This window comes from Phaethon aethereus (assembly GCF_964289735.1).
Source record: "Phaethon aethereus genome assembly, chromosome: 18".
Taxonomy (NCBI): Eukaryota; Metazoa; Chordata; class Aves; order Phaethontiformes; family Phaethontidae; genus Phaethon; species Phaethon aethereus.
The window spans coordinates 11,037,469-11,057,195 of NC_138594.1; the positions used below are offsets into that span (position 1 = coordinate 11,037,469).

Consider the following 19,727-nt stretch of genomic DNA (forward strand, 5'->3'; position numbering starts at 1 on the left):
GAATACTTTGCTTTCAGTGGTGAGGGCTTTTTCTCTCCAACAAATTTGCCTTTTATAAAACACCCTTCCCCTTCCCACGTAGCAGACTGGGGGGACCCCCACCTGCATACGGGCTGGTCCCTTTTAGCTCTTTCCACCTCTTAAATTCATGTTGTGTCTATAACATAAATGCTGTAAGGGAAGCGATTACTAAATAAAACTGTAATAACTTTGGTTGGGTAAAGTGGTGATGTACACACGTATCGTGGAACTGGTTGAAGAGGCAGGATCCGTCCCTTGTTCCCTTCGGGCACACATTCCCTGCCTGCTGCCATCTCTTGTCTTCAGTTAAAAAAGTGAAAACCTAAATAACTGAGGTTCCCTACAACAAACTGTCTTACCCCAGACCTTATGTGGCACACCCAGCTGAAAATGCAGTAATTAAGAAAAGAAAATGTTTGAATAAAAAGACCTCTCTGTTGACACGATTTCTTTTTAATGAGGTCTGATTTATGAAAAACTGCTTAAGCATTTTTTTTTTCCCTCATAACTCAGGCAAAGCCTTTACACTTATTTTAGGGAGCAAGAATTCTTTCATGTAGGCACACGAAGGACACTGCTAGCGTCTGAAAAGAAACCAGTTTTGTACACAAACCTGGGGCAAAAACCTGACTTAAAGAACTTTGTGTAAGGATCCCAGGCCCAGTGCAGATAATGTATACCTCCTGGGGGGTTAACTCCTTCAGGGATTTCAGACGTCTGTTAATGAGCTCTTTACTATTATTAAATAATGTAGGTATGTTAAACCGTAGAATATTGCATCTGTTCTGCTTGCTCCGTTTTTGGAAGGATGCTCCCGGCCGCAGCACAGATGACATTTTACTTTTAAACCTTGAATACGCTGATCCGTAGTTTGAAAAAACGCTTTTTTTTTTTTTTAACTTCAAATTTTAAACCCGGAAACCACACAAACAGCTAATATTATTCCAGAATTGAATGCTACAGCTTTAAGATAAGGTGCCGGGGCGCTCTCAGCACACACGCAGCCGGCTCCTCCCTTTCGCTTTTTTTTTCTCACGCTGAAAATAACCCACCATATTCACCATAAGAGCATTTTTTTTTTTTCCCCCTCACCCCCCATCTCCGAAATCCACCAAAACTGAAGAAAAATCCAAGTGACTGTTCTTAGCAGCTGTGTGGCCCGGAGTTCAGTGGGGAAGCGGCTTCCTGCCGTCCCTATTCATCACCTGCTTCAAAGGCAGCCTGGCCGCTCCAGTGTGCGGGCCAGGTAGGGTGCCATTGTGCGCAGGCGGGGAGGATTAGTATCAAAGCTGCGGCGACCAGGCCCTTGGTCTCGGGCTGCCATTCAGTCTAGCGGGGAGAGGCTAAGACTGGCCAAGGTCACAGCATCCAGTGTGGTGCGGACTGGGAAAGGATCCTGAGAATAGAGGGCTTCTTATGAAATCATGGTGCAAGCTTGCAGCACAGCAGGTGCCCTTCTGGAACACGTACATCTGTTTATGTTGGGCTAGCGTAGCTGACAACGGGATAATAGAGCTTTGTTTTTTATAATTTTTTTTTTATTAAAAAAGAGAAAAAAGACAACTGTATATACAGCAGCGTTGAGGAATATTGAAGGAAGAGGTTTCGCTTTGGAAATCGTAAAGAAGTCTTGAAAAGATGTAATTGCTGGGGTGGGGGGGTTGTGTGTGTGTACTTAAGCGAAGGGGAGAGCAGGCTGCCTATTAACCATTTAGGATCCTCAGCCCCGCTGCTGAGCGGCGGCAGGGTAAGAGGGACCGTACGCGCAACGCGACAATGCAATTTTTTTTTTTGTACGCGCCGACATTTGTACCACCAAATTGGTTAAGGATGCGCTGGATTTGCTCGGTTGTCTCCATTGTTGGAATTGTCTGGAGGAATTCTGTCACGCTAACGGTGGCTTTTTAAAAGGTGAGGTAATAGTGACGTAAAAATAAAATTGCCAACTTGAGAAATTAAGGGGAAAATTAAGCTGTAGACGAGTTGTCATGACGACAAGGATGTTCTATTGATGAACTGTACTCCTCACTGTCCAATCAGATAGTGGAGCTGAAGCTGGAGCATGAACAGGAGAAGACGCACCTATTCCAGCAGCACAACGCAGAGAAGGACTGCCTGGTCCGAGACCACGAACGGGAAATCGAGAAGCTGGAAAAACAGCTTCGCGCTGCCATGGCAGAGCACGAGAGTAAAACTCAAGAGTGCAGGAAGCGAGACGGACAGGTAACGATCAATAATGCTTGAAAGGCGAACGCTTATTAGAAAATGCTAATAATTAGTGTTTCCTGTTTGCCAGCCTTGTTGGTGGTGCACGCTGTGTGAGCATTGGCGAAACTGGCACATAAACGTGATTTTGGTTTTCTTTTTTCTTTTTTTCTTTTTCCGCTTTCCCCCCTCCCTTCCCACTGCTGAATAGAGCTTTAACTGCAAAAACCACAGGTAGCCAGATTAAAAATCCCATGGTGCGCTATAACTCGGCCTATTTATAATCTTGTCTCATTTTCTTTCATGACGGATTTGTTTAAGAAAAAAAGGTATCTGTTCTTTCCCCCCCCAGCCCTCACACTCACCCCTCCTTTTCTCCTTCCTGGGCAAATCCATATGAATTATATCTGCTTCATTCGTATGCTTTTTTGTTTTAAATCTCTGCAGGTAACTTGCAAATGGCTTTATTTCATTTTGTGATGTCTTTTTGTTTCAGTTTTGTATTCTAGATTTGCATTGTGTGTTTGGCTACGTATGTCGGATATTTGATAAGATGATGTGGCTTTGGGTTGCTTACCATCACGTTTATTTTCCTACATACACACGCACCCCTCCCATCCTCCTTCTCTGTGGTCACTGTTGGAAGCCATTTGGCAGAATAACCCCCGGCTGAGGTAGCATTTGACTCTTCAAACTTCTGGATGAAATGCGCACTGTCAGCATGGAAAATGATCCTTATGAGTTTTCAGATCAAAAAACATTTTACTGCATTTTTTCCAGTATATTTTGTAAGGATGACATGGTGTATTTTCCTAAGAGCCTATATTAAAAAGGCCTGCAATGGCAATATTTAAAAATTTAAGGTGATTCTTGTAAGTTTAATGAGTATTCAAAAAATAATCTTTACTAATCAGCATGAGAATTACTGATCGTGCATGGGTTATTTTATTGCAAAACTGGACATTTTGGTAAGGTGTCTTTGACGTCGTATGTTTTCTGCGCACCACCGCCTTCCATATGAGATGTAAGACACTGACATTGAGGCATTTTCACTCTACTTTCCTGTAGACTAGTAGGCTGTGTCTTTTACTGGCAACTGTAATGTAGCTAAGTGAAACTGAATATTTAATTTTTGTTGTTGTTGTTACCTTTGGACGACTCGGACTCTATCGAACTCTGGCTTAAGTAAGTCTATTGGAAAACAAACGGCTTGTTGGGGGAGGATGAGGGATATATTGCCAGGACTTATTTCTCCATTTCCACCATTATGGTTTCCCAAGGAAAACGAGAGATACTTTTGTGAGAATGCTTGGGAAGAGGATATTCAGGTGGCTTCTGAAAAATTAAGCCTTGCCCTTTATTCTCCGCTTTATTATAAGAGTGAACAAAGACTTAAATTGTTAAAGGGATTGATTTTTATCTTTGCTTTTTTTTTCTTTGGCCCAAGATAGATGCATCTTAACTATATAACTATTTGCGAGTGCCTTCTCAAAGTTGTATCGTCCTCTCACCAGCATTCCTGATGTCACATTTGTGTACAAAGGCAGAACTGTAGCACTCAGGTTAAAAAACAGGTTTAGAATTATATAGAATTATTCTGTCTGCATGCCTGTGTTCATTACCGTTATTGCATCGCGCCGTATAGCGCTGAATACAAAGGTAAAGGGACTATCTTAAGCAAATTCAGAGAATCTGGGAGGTGTCTTCTAAGCATATCTCTCTATTTCGCCCTGTATTGGGTCATTTCTGGCAAAGATTGGAGCCCAAATTTGGGTTGTGCTTTCTGTTTGCAATGGGATATATAATGCTGCTAACAGGTGCTATGTAACAAACTGGATATTATGGCAGCTATTACTGAAATCTGAACAGTCTGAATAGCAAAAACTTTGGCTTTTTTACAGGGCTTTTCTTTGTATTTTTAATATCCCTGTACAGTCATTTGAGCATTGCTGCCAGGAGAATGACATGTAAATCGGGGAAAAAAATGTGGTTGCCTTTGACTAGAAGAGCTGTTGTTTATTTAAATTCTAGTAAGGATTCTATCTGCTTTCAAGGACGCATATTTTTTCCATTTTAGAAAATAAATTGTTCTTCGTTCCTTCCTCTGGTCTTTGTATTACAATTCACTTTTGTCTTTGCAGTGAGCTCAACAGACTACACTGGTGTTTCTTACGAAATTATGGCACTCCTTAAATAAAATTTTTTATTTTTTGCATTAAGTGTTTACTAAAATACATGTTTTGGACATCTAACGTGACTAATGGCCAATGTCCTTTATAAAATACTCGTCGGTCTCTTGACAAAGATACCACAGCGATTAACTGAGTTTATTTAGACGTAGCTTTTTAAAAACCTGTTAAAATTGTACCACGTTTGACAGCAGTAATTTTTAGGACTGCTTTATATTACAGCGAAGGTGCTATGAGACAGAAGAGGAGGCCATTTTGCTTTGCTGAATGAAAAGTAGATTTGTTGGGTATTTAAAAAAAAAAAAATTAGCATTAACCACATATGAGTAGCTTGGTTTGAAGGACCTATCTGTTCAATGTTTGGTGAATGATGTGAAAGCACCATTTTAAAGGTATTCACTGTTATTCTTTCTTAAATCCTTTTCCATATGAAAGAGTAGCAAATGTATAAAATACGTATTTCTTACTATATTACTAAATACAGCTATGATTGCGTGCTGCAGAACAAATTATTATAGTGTTACTGAAAAGATTAATTTATTTTTTATTGCATATCCAAGGTCTCTACTTTCACGTAGGTCTTCAGCTACTGTAAAACACAATATACAACACATTGTATTCAAAAATGAATAGCTACTATAAAACATAGTATACAACACGGTTAGATTTTATTCAAATACGGATACATTTATTAATGCTTTACTCAAAACTAAAGTATAAAAATTAAGATTTCAGTGCATTGCCAGATTTTCATTTCTTTGAAATAGAAGTTTAATATATTTTCCGGAAAGGAACTTGATTTAAGTGGATCACCTTTTGTATTGCTGATGAATTTCTGGATAGCAATTGCATTCCACTTTAGCTCTTGGATTTATCCATTTCTAGGAGGCTTGCTTTGATTTTTTTTTTTTTTTTTTTTCCACCTAGGGTTGTAATGCTTGGGGAGGAGTAAATTGACATGTAGGTCAATAAAAGTCAAAGCAGTACAAAGGGTTTTATACCATGCTGTGTTCTTGTAGAATTTTATAGTCTTTTAAACCCTATATGTTTTCTGTGACTTGCCATAATATTGTTATTCTTTAAATAGTAGCTAATAATACAGGAATTTTTGTTAAGAAAAAAGGTACTTTTGAATCTCTACTACTATTTAATTTAGGATTTTTTATGTTATCTGGATTATGTTTTTACAAGCATTTTTAAGCTATAATTTCATTTGCCATTCATTCCCCACCTCCCTAAATAATTTTAATTCATACATTTGTTCATAAAACAGGGCAACTCCTTGGATGATAGAGATCTTCCTTTTGTTTTAATAAAAAACAGTCTTGCTACTGAATAGGCAATTTTCTGAAGCAAGACTTCTGACTGCAGAGAGTAATACATCTAGTTTGCTTCTGCAAAATAAGATAGCAAGGGTAAGAAATGTGAATAACCGGTGCCGATGGGCTGTGGTGCCAGCTGTGCACTTATACTTTCCCTTTATCCTGCGAATCTCGTTCTCTCCCCAGCATCTGACACGTGCCCTCAACCAGCTCAGAGATTTTCGTATTCCAGCTGCAGTACAAAGTTGGATCATTTTCATGCTTTTTCTTTGACCGTTGACCTTTGGGTAAGAAGAAGAAAAAAAATGTATCCCTGTTACTTCAAATCTAGTGCTTTACACTAAAGCGAGAGGAAAAGAAGTTTCCACGAGGTATCTGAAGTGTCTTTCCAGGTTCTGTTATGAGATAATTGGCAAGTCCACTGTTTTCATCCGTTCGTAATTGGGTCAAGAGTAGCTCAAACGCTGAGGCACGTGTTGCCAGTATTTGTCACTGATGCTGCGGTATTTAATTGTAACACGTAATGTTTATGATCTCAAAAATGAGGCAGCTTTAAGAGAAGATCATTGGTGTTTGGGGGTATCATAGGGCTCCTGATAGACCGTCACCAGTTGGGAAAAGAAAACCTCGAGCAGTTCTGAAATCATGCAAACAAACACATTGAGAGTGGAGGTTGTTAGAAAAAAAAGAGTAGGCTGGAGGTGGTGAGAAGAGTTAATAAGGCATTTTCCCATAGTCAAAGTATCTGTTTCTCTCTTCCTCTTAACGCTTTTTGCTCTTCTTATAATCCCCTTGGCCCTTACCATCCCCGTTTGCTTTATCTTCTCTGAAATCGGTGGCTCCTCCCCTGGGGCCTGATGTATAGGACATCCTTTCACTTCTTTTCTGGCTTCTCCTCTTTGAAAATTTGCTTCTTTGCACTTGTAAACAGTGATCGTTCTGCAACTGTTGCTTTGCACCTGGTTTTGTCTGATTTAATTCTGAGCTGTTTGAGCCTGTTGAGTTAACGATAAAAAAAAGTAATGGTCATTATTTTCCTTCCAGCAATGATCGTTATTTTTATTCCAGCAAATCCTTGGTATATGTTTATGGTTCTGTATAGATAATTACTTTATCAACAAAGTGGGGGGAATAGAAGAGATTATCTTGCCTCCATAGGTGTAGTCGGTCTGAAGTGGTACCATCCTGATGTGTTTGTCTGATGGAGGGCTTTATGAAGTATTGACAAGGGAAAATACAGAAAAAAAAAATAGAAATAATATATACTTTTTTTAATGATAACCGAATACCCCAACACATGCACAATTTCCGTCTGCGTGTAAATATGCTGCAACAGTAACTTTTCTGTGCTATGCTAATACAGAAGGAATTCGGGAGCATTTGTTCTGCAATAGGAGACTTTCTCAAACTTTGATCTGAAAGAACCTATTGTTACCGTACAGATAAATCACTGATCAACTCTTCTGCTTCATGTAATTGTTTGAATGTCTCCAAACACCAGTTTCCACAGAGATACTCTTCTAGTGTCCGTGGAAGCAGTTTGCTTGATCGTGTCTGGAGGGTACAGATAGAGGTAGCCTGTGAAGCAGTCAGATGTTGATGGTGCTACTGAAGTCACTTCTGTATACAATTTTGAGTAAATAAATTCTATGACTCATTTTTTCTTTAACTTCTTTTTCTTTTCTCAATAGAAGATGTCTTTGGCATGAGAAGAAATGCATTGTTTGTTCTGCAGGCTTTCTTAGCAGACAATCTAAATCATGGAGTTGCAATCTAAATATTTGTTATATCTTACTTGGAGAGTAGCTATTGGGCTGACAGACTTCTGTAGACAGACAGCCGTTCCCTCTTAGCCTTTCCTAAACAAAAGCTTCTGGCTATATTGCAGCACGTTTAATTTACCACCAGTCAACCCAGGATAATGAACATGACTGTTGATGTAAAATATTTAAAGTACTAAACATTTGTTGCAGCACTTGCGTGGTTTCCCTTGGTTGTTATTCATAGTCGTCTGACTCGGGGTTGGGATGGATCCCATCGATGGGGAATATCTACTAAAATCAAGGATCTGATGATGGGTCCTATAGAGATGTTCAAATTGGGCTCTAACTCATAGTGTAGCTGTGAACTTGAGGGTTCAGTGAAATGGCCAAAAGCACCAGTTTCTTGGGGAAATACTCAAATACTGTCCCGTTCTGGGCTCCGGTAACCGACACAGCTAGTTTCAGCTGTACTCGAGTAAATGCAGAGGAGCTGTGGGAAGAATTTGGGCTGCAGCATAGACATAATCTTTGAGATTAGAGGAAGAAATGAGCCTTTGCTCTAAAACTGAAGCACGCACCGTTCAGGCTCAGGGACCCCTCCGTCAAGCACCCCCATCAAGGCGAGGGTCTGGGCCTCCTGGGCACCTTCCCCAGCCCTGCTCCCAAGAAGCCACCTTGCCCCGTTTGCTGTTCTGCGTCAAGCATTGCTTCTGGTCCCCACTTCTGAGCTGCTGCTTCTGTTTGAGACGCCTTTCAAAGGAGTGTTGAACAAGCTATAAACATCTGCCGCTTCCTCGCTTAGCGGAACCATCAGCGTGTTCTCCTGCTGCAGTGGGTGATCATCTATGATCTCTTCTGCTTTTTTCCTTGACTCTCACTTTTTACGATACTACTGAAATTCGATCGTGAGGAATTCCGTACGGGAGCTGTGACTTTACTTGCTCCTGTGTCCTTTCGTACTTCAGGCTGTTCAGCATTTGAAATACTTACTAGAGACAAGTTTTGGAAGCCATACGTAATAGTGCGTAAATTATCATTTGCTGATTAAAAATGTTGTTAGCTTAGGAGAGAACTGGCATTTTGTGCTGCCTACAGTGTATGTAAAAGAGAAAGCAGTTGCCATAGAAACTAGCTCATCACATAATATGAACTCTGATTCTGAGATGGAGTTCTTTTCAGCAACATGGGCTTTCTGTTTACCTAATATGAAATTGAATATACATGGTACTTGTTATTACACTGTAATCTACATTTTATATTAGTTTTTTGTTTTAATTTTAAATACTGGCAGCCGAAAAGGTGGAGTATATTATTTCAGTTGTGCAAGGGCAGGGTGCGTATCATATGGCAGTAATTTTATTTTATACCAGTACTCCTTGTTTAGGAAGAAGTGTTTATTTCCTGCATAGGTGTTAATAAAAATAGAATAATATCTGATTTAAAAAAATCAGATTAGTCTTGCTTATCAGTGGGAGTAAAGGATCTCTGTGCCAATTTTTAACATGTACGCTAGGTGTGGCTTTGCATATAGGGTTTATGTGTGACGGTTACAATGAATGATTAACACCAATTGACAATAAGCTATACATGGCATGAAATTATTTTTCAAATCAAAGTTGTATAAAGGAATAATGACATCATAAATGATCAAGTACATTAATAAACACAAAACAGGTGATAGTAACTGCAGCATTTGAGATGATGTAACATAATTTCTAAGCAGAGAGGCAAAAATACTGTGTTACTCTGCAGAAGTGGTCAACTTACAATATAAGCTCTTGATTTTGAACTAAAAGGAGCATGTGCTTTCTATGTGAAGTTCAGTGTATGGCAAAGCCAGACTCTAAAGTTGCTTATTGATATTACTTCCAAGTGTAAGAGTCTAAATCTTCTCTTTTGAATGTAGTTTTTGTGGTATTAGATTGCTCCAAATATTACAGCTAAACTTGTTGTTTGGTGAATCTTGGCTGTACAGAGAGGGGGGTGCTCACAACATTATTAATGATTTTTAGTTCTTTTGAAAATTACTTTTTAGTGTTATGTTATAATTTGCTTGAGAGAGTTGTTGAATAGAAGGAAGCTGACTTCTCTTAGTCCATAGAACAAATACAGCAATTTGGAAAACATTGGTGATATCTACTTCAAACATTCCACTGAATGGCTGAAGGGACATCCTTTGAAGGGAGATCAGGATTCATATGGAAGTTTTTTCAGCGCATCATAGAATAATTTGAGTTGGAAGGACCTCTGGAGGTCATCATGTCCAACCTCCTGCTCAGAGCAGGTCTAACTTCAAAATTACATCATGTTGCTCAAGGCCAAGTCCAACTGAGTTTTGAAAATCTGCAATGATGGAGATTTCACAACCTCCCTGAGCAACCTACTCCAATACTTTACTAATCCATTGTGAAATTTCTTTTCCTTTCTATCCAGTTGGAATGCCTCTTGTTACAACTTGGATCTGTAGCTTCTTGTCCTTTCACTGCTGCCTTCAAGAAAAGTCTGACCCTCTCTTCTCCACAGTTCTTCTTTAAACTCACTTGAAGACAGCAATTAGATTCCTCTTTAGTCTTCCGCTCTCTGGGCTGATTAAACCCAGTTTGGTGAAATTTCCTGAAGGTTTTAGTGGCCCATTCCCTCCAGCTTGCAGAATTTGAGGTCCCTGTGAATGGTAGCCCTGCTCTCCAACATACTGACCACCTCCACCCAAGAGATGCTGTTCACATTATTACACAGGGTTTATTGTGTCCTATCATCCAGGTCATTGATGGAGATGCTCAGCTGTATCAGACCCATTTGACCTTTGCGAAATGCCACTTGTAACTGGTTGTCTGTTGACTCCTACTTTTCGAACCCAGTGGTCCAGTAAATTCTTCGCTCATATTGTAGTGCATCCATCTGGTCTATATTTCTTCATTTTGATTATACAGATGCTATAAAAGTCTATATCAAAAGACTTGCTAAAGTCGAGATAAAAGACATTGGCAGTTCTCCCCTTTCCACAGAGTCAGTCATTTCACTGTAGAAGACAATCAGTTTGGTCAGGCATGATTTGCTCTTGGTATATCCAGGTTGGCTGTTCCCTTTTATTCTTTCTGTGCCTGGAAATTAATTTCATGGAGTTTTGCTCCATAATTTTTCCATCAACGGAGGTTAGGAGATCCTGTCTGTGACTGCCTACTAAGGTGCTATGTATGGCAAATTAAGTAGTTAAATTTTTTTAGTGTGCTTTTTCTCTTGTCCCTTTCCTAGAGAAAGATTATCCAAAATCAGTTTAATCGCTTTTCTTTAGGTCAGCAGATGTTAATTCCATTCACTCACTCCCACCATAAATCAAGTTTTGAACAGTAGTCTAGCTGTTAAATGATTTAGCTGATAGGAGAGATTTTATGATCCATTCAGTTCCTCAATTCAAAGGTATTATAAATACCAAATGAAAGAATGAAACACTAGATGAGAAATTATGACAATCTGTAGTTTGGAATGTTAACACCACTTGTTTTGGCAGCATTACTGGTCTTAAAACAATAGGATCCATATGGATGCTAATTTTCCCAATTTTGAGTAATAAATACAACCTCTTTATGGTTTAAGTAATGATATTACTCAATACCACTGCAGGGTCCAGTAGACGGTTTCATGATGAGGTAATAAATAGCAATTTTGGAGAGCTGATTATTTGTATTTTTCTTTTATGTGGTTTATGATGGGGAAGAAGAAATCACAAAGCCAGTGAAAAGCCTTGCCCTCTCCTGTAGCTGACATACTTTGGCTGAAGATATGTCAGTTGAGAAATATGAGACCATCCATAAAGCTCCGCACGCTCCCACATTAAAGTATTACAGAGAAACCTTCAAGTGGAAAACCAGTAACAAATTGCAGCTGAGATGCTTATGGCATACTGCGCTGTCCTGGGCGCCCTACCACTGATCTGCGTATTCCTCCATATATTGCTTTAGTCAGGAGGAAAAATGGAAGGCTTCTCTGGTTTTCCTCTATTTCATAGACAGGAGCTATGAGGGGAAAAAAACCCCGACCCCCCATGATGGGTTATCTGTGGATCTGAAGATGATGTTACTGGCTCAGACACCAGCCCGAGTACTTTACTGTAAACATCTCTGCAACTCTTTGCCCACTGGCCCAGCCCTGGCGTCTGGAGCAACTCTTTGAGTCTCCATTCCTGCCTCAGATGTTAGGAATGGGCTAACCCGTCATCTGGCAGGGGTAGCCAAGTGCTCTTGCACTCTTTCAGCACCGCTCCTCATGCTGGTGCCATGCTGGGTGCGTGCCCACAACTCCTTCCCCTTGTTTCAGCTCCAGGAGACAGTTTTAGATCCACCCTTTCCAAGCTGCTCAATCTCCTTTTCTACCAAAGTGCCAGCTCTTGGCACGCCACACCACGTGTGGTGTAGCCTGGGGTTTGCCTCCTGCCAGCTGTGAGCAGTGCGTAACAAACACGTGCCAGCGAAGGTCTCCCGGCCGGGCTCCAGGGGACGTGCAAACCAAAGGAATGGGGCAACTCGGTGCAATGCAAGGGATCGTGTTGGACCTGGGTGGTGGAGCCTGTCGGTCGCTGGTCGTGTGCTCTGGCCAGCCTCGCTGTGACCCACCTCCTCCAGCAGTCAGCTCGGAGGAGACCATTGCCTGTCTCTCCTTTTTGGAACTGGGACTCTGCGGCTGGGCCTCGGGCAGGACCAGCCGCCTGGGCAGAGCCGTGGAGGGCCCATGGAGTCTTTTGTATTGCTCCACGTTTCCCGTCCTGATTCATTATCTCCTTGTCTTCTCTGGTGCCATTTTGTGTTTCTGTTTTTCCTCTGACCCAGATAAGGGCAGGGATTTTAGGTTCTGCATTTGAGGAAATTCCAGGTAGAGAAAGCATCACGTGTCCTCAGCTATAGGCTTTGGACATGTGCTAGCCTTGGCTGTTCAAGCTTACGCAGCGGTATATGCCTTTTTTGCAATTTGTCTTTTTTTCTTCTTGGAAACCTGTTTTTAAGAAACAAATTAGAAAGAAAATACATTATTTTAAATGCAGTGAATGTTTTCAATATCAAGTCAGACAGCAGAGCTGTTCTTTGGTCCAGTCACCTTTGAAGAAATGATTGTCATCCTTAGCAAATAACTGTTTCTTCGTTTTGAAAGAGTGGCGCAGACTCTGACAGTGATTTAAGGTTTTTAGTGTTGATTTCATGCGGAAAAAAAAAACTTCACAGTATGACTTTAAAGTAGACTTTTTTCCCCCAATTACTCTACACATTGGCAGCAAATTAGCGTTGAGGGAATATTGTGCACATCATAGTTCTCTGTTGATGTATTGGGGAGTCATTTTTGGATCTTTTAGCTCAGTCAGACCAATGACTGACATTGTTCATGTCTTCCGCTCCTGTAGATTTGAAAGACTTTCTTTTGACAGGGAAGGTGACGTGGAAAAAAAGAAGCCGAAGTACAAGAAATGATTGGCAAAGTGATGATATCATCAAACGTTCAAAGACTTTGCAAATTGAAGCTTATTAGGCTGACATTTTGTCTTCTATGCAGCACTAATTGGAATCATGCCTGGGTGCATGATGTGGAAGGTACTTAATACCTGAGTGTTTATCATGACAAAATGACAGAAATCGATGTCAAGGATGCTGTGGATTTCTGTTTAATGGAGAAAACAATGCATTTGAAACTGCAATTACATATCTCGTAGTAATTTGTATTCATATGTATGAAAGTCCTCCTGAATTATTGCAAATAAAAAAAGTTTTATTTTTGGCCCTAAAATATTGGCCTGATTGTGAATATTGCAATTTCAGGTTTCAAAGTTATTCTTCAGAGTTCACAAAAACAACACCAAAAAAAAAAAAACCCCAAACCCCCATAAACAAAAAAAAACCAAAAAACAAACCAAAACAAAAAAAACCCACAAAACAAAAAAGACAAAACAAACCTGACACGGTGGTTTTACTTGAAGCAGATCTGAAAGTCCCACAAAGAGTGAACTCCATCTTTCGCACGGGTGATACAGTTCTTCTAAAGTTGTCTCTGACAGCTTGAATTCTTTTGTAGTCTGTGCTTTCTCCTGTATTGGCATCTGTAAAATGAATTTAGAAAAGAGAAATAGTGAGGAAAGCGATTTTGGAAAGGCAGCCACTGCAAACACAGAGTATGCTGGAATATTTGAAAATAGCTGCATGTTCTCCTGCTGTATTTGGTATCCTTAGGGATTTCTGAGCTCGAGGTGCTTGCCACTTTCTGGGGGTGCATATGTGCTGTCTGGGCTAGCACCTGACCAGTGTGTTATTCTACATCTTCATCTCTGACCCTACAAAGTTGAATTCAGATTGTCAATTGAACTTATAATATAATATAAAATTAATATTTATTCAACAGTCCATGGAAACAGCTAGCTATTACTTGAAATCATTACCTGAATTACTGTTTCTAATGAAATACAGATTGGCCATTGCAAAGTAATATAGCAAAAAAACCCCCCAAACCCCCACACCAAAAAACCCACACAAAAAAAAAAAGATGCAAACACAAATCAATGTAGTCTGGATGCTCGTAGGAATTACTGATCATTATGTGCATTATGTGACTGATACAGCTGCCCGTGTGTTACTGTGAACTCCAATAGTCCTGTAACTAATAAGATGTTGACAAGCAGTAGTTTAGGGACTGATGGTAATTATTTGTATTGCTGGAATCCTCTCAGGAGTCTGAGTCTACGTTGTGGTAGTGAAAATATATAACAGATAATTCCTGTCCCAGTAAGCTCATAACATAAATGTGCTTATAGGATGTTAGAAGCGGGTGCAGCAAGCAGAAGGTTGAGGACCCGTGATAAACAATGAAGTTTATCAGTAGCTTGGCATGGTTTGAGCAAGAAAACAGAAGACACAGCATGTGAGCTGCTTCCCTCAAGTGGCTCTACTAATGATATAGTAAAAATGCCTTTCCATGTAGCATTGAGACATCTAAAGTGTATTGGACACTTGCCATGTCTGCAGTTGCTGCTGTTATCAAAGGTTTCTGATGTGACTGAGTAGAAAAGGAAAAGTGTTTGACTGGAGGTAGGAGATGAACACATGAAGAACATTTTTGTCTGTTCAAAGTTTGGGAACCCTTATAATGATTTACATGCTTATATAAATGCTAGTTGTTTGATCTATTCAAGCTACATTTAATAACAGCTATCTATAAGCCTCCTTAAACTATGTATTGTGTTGATTTCCTTGTAGGAAAGCAATTCTAAAGAATAACTTGTAACTTCTGATCTGTTAGATAGTGGAGGGGGAAAGAACGGAACAGGACACAAGCTGTCAATATACCATCGGTAATATTAGAAAGAAAATACTGGTTTTCCCTCTAAAGTCAATTGGGAGTGTGTGAGAGAGAGTGTGTGTTTGTATGTATATATGTGTATGTGCGTGTATGTATTATTGCCCTCTAATGGATAGAATCTGAATGGCTCGGCTTTGCATGCTTATATGGGTTTCTGTAGCAAAACACTGTTTTCAGGGTGTCTCATATTTCCCATTTGAGAAGAATCTTGTAATGTTTATTCGTAATTCTGATACGTCTTTTGTGGGTAACGTTCCTTTAGTTTGTAAAAATTAATTTGAAATTCAGTAGAAAGTCCCACAGCTTAGGGAAGTGCCTTTTCTTTGTTCTCTGAAGTTTTATTGCAGCTAAATTATAACAGCTTAAAATTTGCCATTTTATTTTCCTATTTTTACAATTGTGCTGAAATAATAACTGACTGCGAACAGAAAGTACCACCTTTGGACAACGGCAACGGCCTTTGGAGGCAAGTAGATGAGTAGAGCTCGCTCCCTTTGCCTTCTCACATCCGGAGCGCACCCCTGTCTCATAACGCTGCTGCAGAGAACCCCACGTAACTAGGGTCGACCAAGCTCCTGAGATGTGGGTGGCAGAGGGAGGGAGCCCTTCGTCTGACTTCCCTGGTCGACGCGCTGGCTGTAGCGGGTGTTCCCCGTGGCCGCTTCCACCCCATCCTGCTGAGCAGCTTCCTGGCTGCTCGCTCATGTAGTTTGTGCTCTAGGAAAAGTGGCAAAGTGTGTAATGTAATGTTTGTAGACTGAACTTTAAAATCTTCATGAGATTCATGATAAAGTCAAGTATTCTAGTGATGCGTGGTAGATTCGGCTTTTTAAACAAAACTATCTTTGAAGGTAACTTTCGAATAACCTGAGAAGGAAGGCTGCAGGTTAATTGGAGATTGGATTTACAATTGTTTGTACTGAAACTAGTCCACTTATACATGTTCTTTATAGTGGAATCCTAATATAGTCGTATTTTTTCCTAGCAGGACTCTTTTTTCATTCAGTAAATACCTTTGGGAGAATTAAATTTCAGAATTATACTTCTCTCTGCAGCCATAGACTTTTCCTTTTCAAAATTTGCAATGGTTGCTTTTGCAGTTTGGATAACTACACAGTGTTTTGAACACATAGCGGAACGTTTGTTGCTAACAGCTTTTTTCATCTCTAGTTGTAGGTGCATACGATTTCAGAGTAGCAGTGAGTATCCAACAGTTATTTTCATCCCCTCGAGGAGGTTCACGATGGTGCTGGTAGGCAGCACGGTTGTTACAGAGAGATTCCTGGTGGATATGGATTCCAACATGCCAAATATTCATACTTTTGAAATCATGTAAATCTTCTGGGGGACCAGCAACTGATTCCACAAAGCTCTGCTAAGGTACCTCGAATCTCTCTGTACGGTGCGTTTTAGCTGAGTCTATCGTCTTCCTATGTATGATCCAATTAACAAGCTGAATCTAGGTTGGAAGAGCAGAAAGAACGGAACATTAGTCAAGTTCCCTTGTAATGACACTTTCACATGAGTGACTTCTCGAAGGTGTGATACAACGAAAAGCATGCAGTACTGGCTTTTCCTGTCCCTCCCCAGGGCTGGGGTCCTTCCCTGTGCTCTACCTGCTCAGCTGGGCAGGCACACTTTTACAAAAAGGCTGTTGTAGTGCTTTGAGAGCTTACTCCTGGGAGCAAAAGAAACTGTCTCTGGGTTTTGGGCTACTACATTTCCCATTCATGGTGAAAACAGAAAAAAAATGCATATGTTAGGAGAGAGATGAAGGATTTTGCAGGAGCATCTTCTCAGCCCAAGACGGAAACTTTATCTGCAATTATGAATATTGCTGTTTTCCTTCTGAACATGATGTTTCCTAGCAATATGTTTTCTTTCTGAGAAAAGTTATTTTCTACTTACAATACGTTGGCAGCCATTGTTTGTATTGTTTAGGATCAACTGAGGACTTTTTCTGAATGTTATTTTGATTTGATGACTTTGTTCATCAGTGAATTATGAAAGCTCTGATTGTTTAGGGCACGAGAAGGGTACAATACATTACCGGGTCACATGCTCACTTAATGCATGCACATTGTGATGGCAGTAGTAATAGCACCATTAAAGAACAAAAGGTAGCAACACATAGTAGCTCTGTATCTGGCCAATCCCCTCAAATTACCATAAATATTTGAGCAATCTGAATAGTTTCGGACTCTGTAGTAAAGCTTCCCTGTTCTTATCTGGCACTGAAGGAATGTGGAATAAAGTATTCATTTAACAAAGTATAAAAATATGTATGCTATGCAGTTATAATCATGTGTCATTAATCAGAAAATACTGCAGAAACTCTGACAAATTAAAAACACAAGGATGTGTCTGCAAGGGCTTTTTCAGTCATTAAAAAGCTGCTTCACCTCTCAGGCAAACTATTTAATGGCAACTTCTTGCTCAGTGTACTGACATCTTCAAAGGCTCTGACATCTGTCGGCCTTTGAACTACCATTAAAAAATATTATCCCATTTCCATTCTTTTATGCCCATTTTTTTAATTATAGCCCTTCTTTCAAGTTAGGAACATGGTTGGTTTAAATGATGCTGTCCTTTCGTTTTCAGCCACCCAGCTGCGGTTTGAATAAATTGATGTAGAATCAAAGGCGGGACTTTAAAGGGAAAAGGTTTGATGGACTTGGACTCCGAACCAGATGAGGTTTTATGATGAAAAGGGTTTAATCCCAGCACAGGCATCGCTTCTATCAGTCGAGCAGTACAAAGCGATTCATATATATAGGTTCACGAGAAATGATCTATTTTTTTTTTTTTTTAAACAGCACAGATCTCTTCAGGACTTGCAAATGTGGCATTAGCTAATATTCAGAGAGCTGATTTCCTTTCATCCACCAGAAGCTTATGATTATAGTACAGTTCTCGAATTGGAAATGAGAGCTGCAACACAGATTTAAAGCTATGCTGTCTGATTTGTATTCAATATACATGTCACTGCGGGACAAGCTAGTCTAGGCCGAGCTGGTTCAATAAAGGGAAAAACAGTTTCAGCATCTGAAATTCTGACGGGGGAAGGTACCAATTAATTCTTACCTGCTCTACCTGAGTATTGTGTTGGCTACTTAGTAGATTACTATCATTTCTAAAGCTGTGCAAACGAACCCTTGTGATAACATTTCTTTGGCATCTTTTGCATCAGAGGCTGAGAGAAAATATGCAGCATTAATCAGTAATGGCTTCTAATGTACTCATTTATATGGAAGGCAATGTTTGTTTTTCTGTGCATGAGTTTCAAGGAGGTTTAGCAGAGAGAGCCTTGCTATTCCGTTATAACGACAGCCTTCATTAATGTGGTGATTGGGCATGCATATGGGGAAGACCAAAATCTCTGTCTCAACAAATGCATCAGATGCCATTTGTCAAAAATACCACCTCATGGTATTCAAGAAATCATCTCTCTAATAGTTCCCTGATCTTTGTCAGTAGAACCATGCTACATAGTCATGATTTCTTACTTTTACATAATAAGATTTTGTCCATTAAAACAGTGACGCTTTCCAGAAAAGTCAAAGGAGTAGATTTCAAAAGTCTGCAAATTACGTCCTCTTAAAAGACTGTGCTTCATTGTTGTACAGAAAGGAGACTACTCCATTTGGTGCTCTGCCTCCAGTCAACAGTTTCTCCTTCAAGCCCTTTGCAGAACCGTTGTTCCCTGCCAGCGTATTCAGTTTAGGAGTAATACATTGTTCCTGATCTCTTAATGCAATTTTGAGGTTGCGGTTTTGTTTTTGTTTTGTTTTGGGGGGTGGTAGTAAATATAAACATGGACCTGTATAAGTGGATATCGGGTTATTTTATTAAATGGGTTATTTATTAAATGGGTTATTTTATTTTACTGGTATTTCATAGAATTTGCGTGTTTAGTATGTATTTAGATTTTACATTTAAAGTATATATTAATATTTATTCAAAGTACAGTAGATTCAAAGCAGTTGCATAAATAAATGTGAAGAAATTCATGCCCCAGGATGCAGTAGCCTATTTGTCATTCAGAAAATGAAGTGGCATCAACTGAATTCAAGGGCAAGCTGAGAAGGATGAAAAGGATAGAGATCAATGTAAAGGTGCCAGGGGAAGATACTGAGCCAAAAATACTCTCAATTCCAAGAAAATAGATGTTACGCACACAGTTTTTATTTATTTTGTACAGATCATCCTGTCATTGATGCTGTCTTTCTGAACTGGTAGCTGTGGAGCATGATGCTTTCAAAAGGTCTCAACTCAGAAGAGCCACTGTTGAGGTGATGGGAATAGGCAACGAGCCCTCGAGGGTGAAGGTGCAGAGAAGGAGACTAGAAATGGTGTCAGCTGTATGTGTGTGACAATAGGTACCATCATCTGATGCCTTTGACTCCAGCCTAACACCTAGGTTGGAGTGAAGACTTCCTTCCCTAGGATTTTCATCCTCAGATGGAAGTGTCAAATTGTTCTGTTTGATACAAGGATTGACACTAAAGATAGTCAACTAGAATATGCTTCTCCCAATTAGGAGCTGATTTCAAAAAGGAGAAAGTCAAAAGTTGCACATGTGTGTAATCCTGCATCTTATTTATGTAAGCAGCTAACATACAGATAAGAATTTACCACAACTCATTGATTAACAGAAATACTGCAACTGTTGTTACTGCCTTGCAGAAATGAGGGTTCTTTTGAAAGTTAGAAGCTGATTATTTCTTTAAAGTCTAAACCTGTTAGTGACACAATTTTATTTCTGAAGCTGTTGGATTTCAGGATTTCTGCCCACACATATTGCCATTCATGAAACCGAGAATGAGGACTTCATGCTTGGTTAAAGACTGTCATCTTCAATATAGCAGCATGAGCTTAGTAATGAGAGAGTTTCC

General features: G+C 39.8%; 1 protein-coding gene across 1 annotated transcript in view; it reads left to right on the plus strand.

Annotated features, from left to right (window-relative positions):
- Positions 1 to 19,727, plus strand: part of CEP112 (centrosomal protein 112) — a gene marked incomplete at both ends in the record, with an annotated part of 184,569 nt that overhangs the window by 80,041 nt on the left and 84,801 nt on the right. Inside the window, one exon of the mRNA XM_082008283.1 lies at positions 2,062 to 2,244. Coding sequence (XP_081864409.1) covers positions 2,062 to 2,244 — 183 coding nt within the window. The remainder of the gene's footprint in view (positions 1 to 2,061; positions 2,245 to 19,727) is intronic.